This window comes from Sinocyclocheilus anshuiensis, unplaced genomic scaffold (assembly GCF_001515605.1).
Source record: "Sinocyclocheilus anshuiensis isolate Anshui unplaced genomic scaffold, SAMN03320099.WGS_v1.1 scaffold732, whole genome shotgun sequence".
Taxonomy (NCBI): Eukaryota; Metazoa; Chordata; class Actinopteri; order Cypriniformes; family Cyprinidae; genus Sinocyclocheilus; species Sinocyclocheilus anshuiensis.
Genome location: NW_015554133.1, coordinates 68,941 through 79,258, shown reverse-complemented (window position 1 = coordinate 79,258; position 10,318 = coordinate 68,941). Strand labels below are relative to the sequence as shown.

Here is a 10,318-nt window from a genome sequence, read left to right as displayed (position 1 = left end):
TGACATACTTTTAATAAAGTTAGAGGAGTCAAATATCACCTCGTAATGGGAAGGCTACTTTTTGATAACATTTTGGATTATTGTTTAGAAGGTGCTCCTAAAATTTTGAACGTGCTCCTAAATTTTTTAAGTTAGGAGCACAAGTGCTCCTAAAAAGAAAAGTAAGCGTAGAGCCCTGTATAAGGAAGAAAATGCTTCTCGTATCTTTCGTTGTTGACGTCAAAAGTCAAATTTGGCTTTGGCTTTTTTTTTGTCACATGGCACAAGGTTTTAGACTAGTCAGTTTTGGTGAATTAGCAGTTTAGAGCATGAAAACTGAAATTCAAGGGACACTTTTAAATGAAATAGGCAAGTTTTTCTATTGTGTCTCATATTAATAATGTTCGAATGCTGTTGGACTTGCACAGTTTATAAATAACATTAATAAATTGTAATTGTTTGATGTTAAGGCCATTTTTGTTACTTTTGTATGATAAACTGCACATTTTGGCGCCCAGAGTCCTAAAGCAAAACCACATAAGAACCACTAATATAGGTAAACATGATTCTTGAAAAATAGGTTTGCGCTATCTGCTTGCAGTAAACATATTTTACACCCGAACTAGCCCCTGGATCACTTCACAGCCCTAAATTAGAAGCTAACGTCTCAGGTTACGCATGTAACCATGGTTCCGACTCTCTTAAACGAGAGGAAGCCTAACGACACTCGACCCTGGTAGGGGAACCCTTAAGAGTGGAGGTCTCAGCCTAACGACTGTCTAACGTGAGAGGGGACCTAGCTACACTCAACGCCAGAGGCAGTTAGTGAGGCTCAAAAGGGGAGAGCCTACGAACCCATATTTCTGCCTAAGCGGTGCTCTGGAGAGCGGAAGCTTCAGCAGGATGACTCTCTTAAACGAGAGGAAGCCTAACAACCCTCAGCCCTAGTAGAAAAACTCCCAAGAGTGGAGATCTCAGCATGACGACCCTCTAAACGAGAGGAGACCCGACTACACTCAGCGCTAGAGACAGTTAGCGAGGCTCACCAAGAACCTATGAAGTAATGATACTGCCTAAGCAGAGCTCTGGAGAGCGGAGGCTTCAGTAGAATGACTTAAGCGGAGCTCTGGAGAGCGGAGGCTTCAGCAGAATGACTCTCTTAAATGGGAGGAAGCCTAACAACACTCAATCCTAGTTTAGAAGCTCTTAAGAGCGGAGGTCTCAGCATAACGACTCTCTAAACGAGAGGAGACCTGACTACACTCAGCGCCAGAGGCCGTCAGTGCGGCTCAAAAAGAAAGAGCCTACAACTCATATTTACTGCCTAAGTGGAGCTCTGGGGAGTGGAGGCTTCAGCAAGATGACTCTCTTAAACGAGAGGAAACCTAACAACGCTCAACCCTGGTAGGGGAACCCTGAAGAGTGGAGGTCTCAGCATAACGACTCTCTAAAATGAGAGGAGACCTAGTTACACTCAATGCCACATTTCCGCCTACGCGGTGCTCGGAGGCTTCAGCAGCATGACTCTCTTAAACGAGAGCCTCGATGTCAGCATAATTAGACTTATGCTGGTATTGATGGATGCGGGCTGAATATGGTTTATCCCATGCCTTCTCGATCTCAATATGGAGATCTGGAAGGAATGGGAGGCTCACGGGAGCTGGGCGGTTATGTCCAGAAAGAAATCGCTCATCCAGTCTGCCACGAACAATTTCCCCTTTCTCGCGCCTCCACTGCAGATCTAACCTCGCAGTGGCGCGATCCATAACCTCCAACAGCTCATCATACGCGGGGCAGGTAGACTGAGAAGGCTCAGAAACATCCTCTCCACCCTCATCAGCCAGATCCTGCTCACTTTGCAACAGAGCACTTCCTGCTGGATCAGAGGATGTAAGTGACAACACATCCTCTCCCAGCAGTCCACCCTCGGCAACCGCCGACGAGTGCGAAAGATTAAACCCTCTCTCGAACTCATCAGCCAGCTCCATCTGCGATCCCCACGATCTCAGTCTCCTCGCTGCCTCAGCAGCGGCAGGACCCGAGCCGCGGGGGGCAGATGATTGTCCCAATTCCCTCGAAAAAAGGGACAAACGAGATTGGAGCTTTCTCGCTGAGAACTGCTCACAATGAGCGCATTCCGTTCCCTCGAGAACAGAACGCGCGTGCTCTTCGCCCAAACACATAACGCAAAGGTTGTGTGCGTCATCTGGTGTCAGATAGCGCTGACACGGATCTGCACATCTCCTAAAGCGTCTCACAACAGACATCGTTTTCTTACCAATCACACTCCAGAAACAAGGATCCCTGAAGACAAAAAAGAGGATGACATATTCCACAGGTGCTCCTTTTATACTCGCAGTCGCTCATTTGCTTACGTCATGGGCTTCCACCTGCCAATGTCAAGTTCATTGTCGTTTTTTCATTCATGCTTCAGACACAGGTCACGCTGAAGGCGTTCCCCTAGCGCCCTCTAGAGGACGCAGCGTTGAGTTCCCTTTCGAAAGGGACACTCCGGCGGTTGGCATGTAGGCAATATTAGACAACTGAGACCTGGAGCATTCACACTGTACATCAGACACAGTAACTTAGCTCTGAAGGTTGGGTTTGGGGATTTACAGTGGGAGCAAAAAAGCAATAAATCTTAAAAGAAAAAAAAAAACTTAAGCTCATTAACAGACCAATGTAATATTATATTATTAACAGTAAATGGCCTATATAAACTGATAAGCAAAGATTGTTCTCATTAGACTGAATTAGAATTTGACTGAAATTTGAGGTCGATCTGAAAAACATCAAGCTGAATTCTGTCATAAAATAATACAATAAACAACCATATTAAGAGTTTACAATAAAGACACGATGTGTGTCTATAACGCTTTTGTTGTTATCTAAACTAATTAAATGCAAACACACGCGTTTAATAAACCAAGCCTACTTGTTATCTTAAAATAATGAGTACAGGCGTTTCTTAATCAAGAACTAGTCAACTTACCAAGAGCAATAATCAAAATCACAGGACGGAGTCCCGTTCCTTTATCCATTTTGTGAAGGCGGTGATTTTCCCACGGGATCGCCTTTGTCATTCAAACCGGCCAGAGAGTGTGAAAACCTCCCGTGAGAGCGGTGAACGAGTCTATCCCGTTCCTAAAGTTGAATTGAGTTTTGCGAGAGTCGCGCTGTTTAGTCCTTTAGCGTTGTGAATGCTGGTACATCTGCGCATGCTGCATGATAACACTCAGGACAGAGGGTTGGATTGGCACAGTCGTGTCCGGAAGTGGATGTGTGTGTGTGTGGATATTTTCCCTCTATTGGATAAGGCAGGGGACACTGCCGTGCTGTTCGCCGCAGGTGGAGTACCGCCTCACCCCTTGCTGCGCAGCGCTGAGTCGTGACAGTGCAGGCAAAATACAGGCACTAATTATCTCCCAGAATAACTCAAAACGTCCAGCGAGACCCCCGAACCACCCACTTCTACCCTCACATGTTCCCAGAACGGTGCAGAATGAATCATTTATGGCAAGAAATCGTCCTCATTAGCCTATCTGTCCTTTCATCTCTGAGAGAAAGTAATTGAATATCCGCTCTTTTAATTTTTTTTTTATCATTCATAGACTGCATGCATACCTACATACATTAATACATAAATACAGTGAAAACCAAAGTTCGGAAATTCTTTTTTTTTTTTCCATCTTAGAATGAATTCAAAGTTTTATGATTTAGATTTTTTTAAATGGAAAGGCAAGTTATGCTGTAAAATGAATATGAAGTCTTTTAAATTCTGCACTTATAGGTCACTATCAAATGCACCAATCAACAATCTGCACCATCAGATTTTCTTGCTTTGAGTGAAGCACAAAATGCAATTGGGATAATTCTCAAATCATGCAGCATAATCAGGTTTTACACAAACTCATAGAGTTCATGCAGCTCTTGCATGTGCTGCTGTTATTAAAGCAAAATATGATTTTTTAATTCCTAAGTAGATAGTCACTTTCCAGAACCTTCACTTTCCACAACATTTAAGAAACACCCGAAGACACACATTTGTTCGTGTGCCCTTATAAACTAAAACCATAAAACATTTAAAAAAAAACTTTGGTAACACTTTCTATGAAGCCCGTATTTATAATACATTATAAGGGTATTCTTAAGGCATTATAATTAATGCATAATGCATTATAAAAAAACTTATAATATGTTGTATCATCTCATGAATATTCATAAGAACAGTTTTAATATATTATAATATTTACTTATTTGTGGTTATAGCTTTTAAGAGTATGATGATTTATAACACAATGAACACGTTGCATCCACTTTTACAATGGATTATATTTCTCATAGTTATAATGTATTATAAGTCTCATATCTTGCCATTTTTCTTATGCTACTTTACTTAAAGCGGTCAAAGACCACTTATAAGCAGTAGTAATAATAATAATAATAATAATAATAATTTCTCTCAAACAGCCATCAAATCAGATATCAGATCAGATGAATGTGTAATATGACACATTTCCTTTGAACTATTTTTATTGTAATATCAGTTTGATAATTTTGATGGTACCCTTTAGAAAGCTGTTGATAAGTAACTCTGCAACTACATATCAACTAGCGGTCATTAGAGTATTAGTATGTCTGCTACTGTAAATATTTGCTAACACTTTATTGTGATGGGCAACCAACAGATAAACTGACTATAAGTGTCTTTGCAAGTACGTCAACTTATTCTACCATACTACATTCTACCATTCTTGAGCATACTAATACTCTAATGAGAGTTAGTTGGCATGTAGTTGCAAAGTTGCTTATAGTCTATTGATTAAGGGTACCATCAAAATAAAATGTAACCATATACAACATTGCATTTTTTTCAGTTGGAGTATTAAGCTCACATCAATTAAAACGTGTTACCAAAACTTTTTCAACTTTTTTTGTCCTCTATGCGTTTAATTTCTGCTCTATAACTTCTGTACAATTCTAGCTTGTTCTTGCAATTCAGCATTGTAATACTGTGAATACTGTATGAAAAACCGTTGCTGATGTTCCTCATTGGTAAGATGTTTTAATTCAAATATACTAAATCTACAAAAGAATCTACTAAATCATTTAATGCAAATGATAACATAATTTGCAATTAATAATATTGTATTAAAATAGAAAATAATACACAATAGATGCATTATCATGAGTGGTGGACCCCATTGTAAATGCTTATGTATATCTGTGTACATACACTGTGTACACAGAGACAGACAAACATATAAAAATATTAAAACATTTATGTGTATGAATGTGTGTACAAACATCCCAAATACTCAGGATGGCGCTATGGAGAGGTCAGGTGATGAGGTGAGCATGGGTTAAGACTCAGTGAAATTTTAAGGTCACTGTACCTTTTGGTAAGCCACAGTGAGTAGCACTTGTGTTCAAGTCGTTGTATGTGCTACTATTTTTACTTGTTGATGCAGAGCATATGGTTGTTGGCTCAGGACCTCAGTCACACTGCAGTGACCTACTGCGACACACACGCACGCACAGCATGACCATAAAGCCAAAATTCGTTAAGGTACAATCACACTCCTTTTACACAGTCCTTCAGACCTTCATTGAGAATAGCTCCTCCCAGTATTAATGCTTTCAGAACAAACACAGCACACCCTTCAGACATGCCTACATAACAAAAGACCAGCTAGCTGGCTCTGTGCTGAATTTACCGCACAGCACGACCCAGATTATACCATATGCAAACATGAATACTACTGTGATGGTGACTAACGACAGTGGGCTGTCAATCAAACTCATAATGTTCTCACCAGTACTGAGTTTGATCTATTTATAATCTCACTCATTTAGGAAATTGACCACATTGTACTAATTTCAAACCTAAATACTAATACTCCCTGCATTCAGTCATGCTATTCCTGACCGTACATAACAGAATAGACAGAGCAGAGCAGAGCAGAACAGAACAGAGAGTTAAGTTGTTCTGCCGCATCTTAATATGATCAAAATGTGTGGATGGATAAGCTTGCTCATATCTGCAGACCAAATACTTGATATCTTTGTTGTGACCTGCTGTTATTTCACAATGAAAGTGATATACTGATGTACTGATGTTATTGAGGAAAGAAGAGAGATAGAGAAAGTAGAGAAACTATTGTAATGTCTATATCAAATGCAGACTTAAAGGGGTCATATGATGCGATTTCAATTTTTCCTTTCTTTTGAATCATTGCTCCGGCCTGACAGGGCATCATCACAGTATGGTAGGGGCGTAACATTTCCGTCTCACGCTTGAGGTATTCGGCCAATCACAACGCACTGGATAGCTGGCCAATCACAGCTCACCTTGCTTTTCAGACCGATGAGCTTTGTAAAAATCGACGCGTTTCAGAAAGGCGGGGCATAGAGCAGAAACAATAATGTACAGTATGTGGAAAATAATGTGTTTTTTGAACCTTAAACCGCATAAACACATTTAATTACACCAAATACACAAAATAATGTTCTTTTTAGCAACATCATATGACCCCTTTAAATTTTGTGAATCAAACATAGATTGACCAAAAGCTCCCTCTAGTGCTGATAATCTACGTGTTTCTTGGAAGTGGAAGTTAAGCAGGAGAATCTGTCCGGTGTTGCTCATAAACTCATAATTTAAGTAGCCGAGTTAGTTGTTAAACTACAGTAAAGCTACCCTATAACTGGAATTATTTTCTTTGTTTGTATTTGAAAATTATCAAGCCAAGGTTTCCACAAAAATATTAAGCAGTGCAATTGTGTTCAACGTCGATAATAAGTAATAATAAATGATAAATTCATTATAATAATAAGTTAATAATAGTAATAGTAAATAATAAATGCTTCTTAAGCACCAGATCATCATATTACAATGATTTCTGAAAGGTCATGTTTCAAGGTTTCAAGGTTTCACCATATGTGCAGACATACAGAGGAATCGAAATACTGTTTCTCTTCTCTCTCATCAAGTGTTTACATTGTCAATGCAATATAGAAGTTTGTATAAAAATAAAAATATCCGCAGTCAGTGCAATATAAACAGATTTTTTGTATGCAGGTAACAGCAGTGTACTTGTACTAAACATATATATATATATATATATATATATATATATACACACATAATTACACATGAAGTCCAAATATATGTAAACAATTTGTAAAGTGCAAATATACATCCAAAATATGTAAACATTTTGAAGTTCTGAGTATAAAGGCATTTGTAAGCTACAAGATAGATAGCAGCAGTACGACATTAGTGCAAAAGACTGTAAAGTGCAGAGAGTATAAAGTGTCCTGTGTGCAATGAAAGAAATGTGGGGGGAACTGTAGATTTTTAAAGTTCAGGAGTAGGTGGAAGAAGGGGGTAGGTAATGGACAGAGTTCAGCTTCCTGACAGCCTGATGGACGAAGCCTTGTGGAGCAAGCCTGGAGGTTCCAGTACCTTCTCCCTGAAGGCAGAAGGCTGAAGTGGAGGTTTAACGGGTGTGAGCTATCAGCAGCGATGCTGATGGCTCTGCTAGTGAGGCGGGTGTGGAAGATGTCCATAAGGGAGGGCAGAGAGACACCGATGATCTTGCTGGCTGCATTCACTGTCTTTCGACAGGATGCAGTGCTGCATCCGTACCACACTGTGATGCAGCTGGTGAGGTTGCTTTCAATGGTGCCCCGGAAGAAGGAGCACATGATGGGAGGTGGGACTCATGCTTTCCTCAGTTTGCTGAGGAAGTAGAGGCGTGACTGAGCCTTCTTGGCCAGCGATGTGGTGTGTCATCCAGGAGAGGTCTTCAGAGATATGCACCCCTAGGAACTTGGTGCTGCTCACCCTCTCCACTACGGCACCGTTGATGATTAGTGGGGGGTTCTTTGGTCTTCCCCACATTGAGGAAGAGATTGTTGCCATTACACCACTGGACCAGTCGGCTCACTTCGCTCCTGTAGTTGGCCTCATTGTTGTTGGTGATGAGACCCACTACAGTCGTGTCGTCCGCAAACTTGATGATGTGCTTGGTACTGTTACTGGGTACACAATCATGGGTCAACAGGGTGAAGAGCAGCGGGCTGAGTACGCACACTTGTGGTGCCCCTGTACTTAGTGTGACGGTCTTAGATGTTTTTCCTCCAACCCGTACATTTTGTGGTCTCTCCGATAGTAAGTCCAGCACCCAGTTACAGAGAGGGGAGTTGAATCCTAAGTGTCTCAGTTTGTTTATTAGCTGTTGTGGGATGATTGTGTTAAATGCTGAACTAAAATCCAAGAATAGCATTCACACATAGGAGTCTTTGGATTCCAGGTGTGTAAGGGCTGAATGGAGAGCAGCTGAGATGGCATCTTCTGTGGACCTGTTGGTTCTGTATGCAAACTGGAACGGGGGAGGGAGGAAGAATGGATTTTATGGGCTGCATGACCAGTCGCTCGAAGCACTTCATAATGATGGGGGTCAGTGCAATGGGCCGGCTGTCGTTGTGGCTGGATTGGTGCGGCTTCTTTGGGACTGGAATTATTGTGGTGGCCTTGAAACACTTGGGGACGACTGTTTGACTCAGCAAGATGTTAAAAAAGTTAGTACATGCTTGAGTTCTTCAGCACAGTCCTTTAGAACCCGACCAGGTATGTTGTCTGGTCCGGCTGCCTTGCGTGGGTTGATCCTCAGGAGGGTCTTTTTCATGCTTTCTGTGGTCAGACACAGCCTGCTCGTGTGGGAAAGGTGGGATCTTCTGTGCCTGTGTTGTTTTGGGTCTCAAATCGGCCAAATAATTAATTGAGGCAGTTAATCAGAGATATGTCACTGTCACAGGTCGTTGGTAGGGCTTTATAGTTTGTTAAAGTTTGGATGCCTTGCCAGAGACTCTGTGTGTCTCTGGTGTTGCTGAAATTTTGAGATATTGTATTGCTGTATTGTTGTTTTGCTTCCCTGATTCCATGGGACAAGTTGGCTCTTGCTGTTGCCAGGCCTGCAGTGTCACCAGCTCTAAAGGCTGCGTCCCGAGCCCTCAAAAGCTTGTGCACTTCTCCTGTCAACCATGGTTTCTGGTTAGCCCGAATAGTGATGGTTTTCCTGTGTGTGACGTCATCAGTGCACATTGAGATGTAAGCAGTAACAGCTTCAGTATATTCCTCTATGTCTGTGTGGTTGTTGTAAGTTGCTTCTTCTTTAAAGATGTCCCAGATGTGACACTGAACAGTAATACTGAAAATTCAGCTTTGACATCACAGGAATAAATTACATTTTAAAAATATTCTCAATTCTAATATTTTTTAATTTAAGTATTATGATTATTAAAACATTTTAAATCCTTATACATATATAATTAACATTCAAATATTATGTAGAATAAACATAAAATGTAATAAATTCAGTTTCAGCTAATAAAAAGTCTACCTCAGCTAATGGTGTAAACCTTATAGGGAGCCCTATTACTTGCACATTTCTATGATTAAAGGTTACAATTAATTGCTATTTGTTTTTAGATATAATAATCAACACTCAAAAAAAAAAAAAACACACAAAAATGTAAACGAGGTGTGGACACACTAATGACTTGCTTGAAGTAAATGTAATTCTACCTGTAATTTTGTTTAATGCCTCCTATACGTAAAATATGTTAGTTGTTTAGGGCCCCCAAACCACCAGGGGCCCCCCTTGCTCTCAGTCAAATTATGTAACGTATCTGTAGTAATATAGAGTCTCCTGCTGGATGTGCTTGATACTAAAAAAGAATTGCGAGCATATTGAGCTGCGAAAGAGACGCAGAATGAAACAGACACAGAAGTATGGCACTTTGGCTTCAGTACACACAACAATATGTCAAAATATCACATTCATGAGTTTTCACTTCAACACATTCAGTTATGTCATAAGTGAACATAAACAAAAATATTGGATGTGTATCAGTATGGATCTGTGCATTCAGTCTTAGAGTGTTTTCACACCTGTAGATCGATTGCTTTGTTCCGAAACAGGGATTAAAATTATTACAATGTTGCTTTTTATTCTTGGTGCGGCTCGCTTTCACCCGGCAATGTTTCTAAACGGACCAAATTTGTTAATACGAGTCACGCGCGAGTAAACTGTTCTCTCATTGGTCAAAGTTCCACGGTTTATTTTCCGGGATTCCACTTAGCTGTCACAGCTGTCATCCGTCAGGATGGAACGACAACAGTTTCGCGGGTTTATTGTTGTTGTTGTTTTTTTTTTTTTTGTGATGTCATTATATTAATTTATCACTTTGAGCAGGAGTCCATGATTCATCAGGAAAACATTTTGAAAATGCACCTACTAGGAAGAAGAGCAATAAGACGGCATTATAAAAT

At 40.5% G+C, this 10,318-nt stretch overlaps 1 protein-coding gene across 1 annotated transcript in view; it reads right to left on the bottom strand.

Annotated features, from left to right (window-relative positions):
- LOC107670332 (prostaglandin F2 receptor negative regulator-like) overlaps positions 1–3,268 on the bottom strand; it is a 33,369-nt gene extending 30,101 nt beyond the window's left edge. The window contains exon 1 of the mRNA XM_016462907.1: positions 2,972–3,268. Coding sequence (XP_016318393.1) covers positions 2,972–3,062 — 91 coding nt within the window. The 5' untranslated portion in view covers positions 3,063–3,268. The remainder of the gene's footprint in view (positions 1–2,971) is intronic.
- Positions 3,269–10,318: the final 7,050 nt, after the last annotated feature.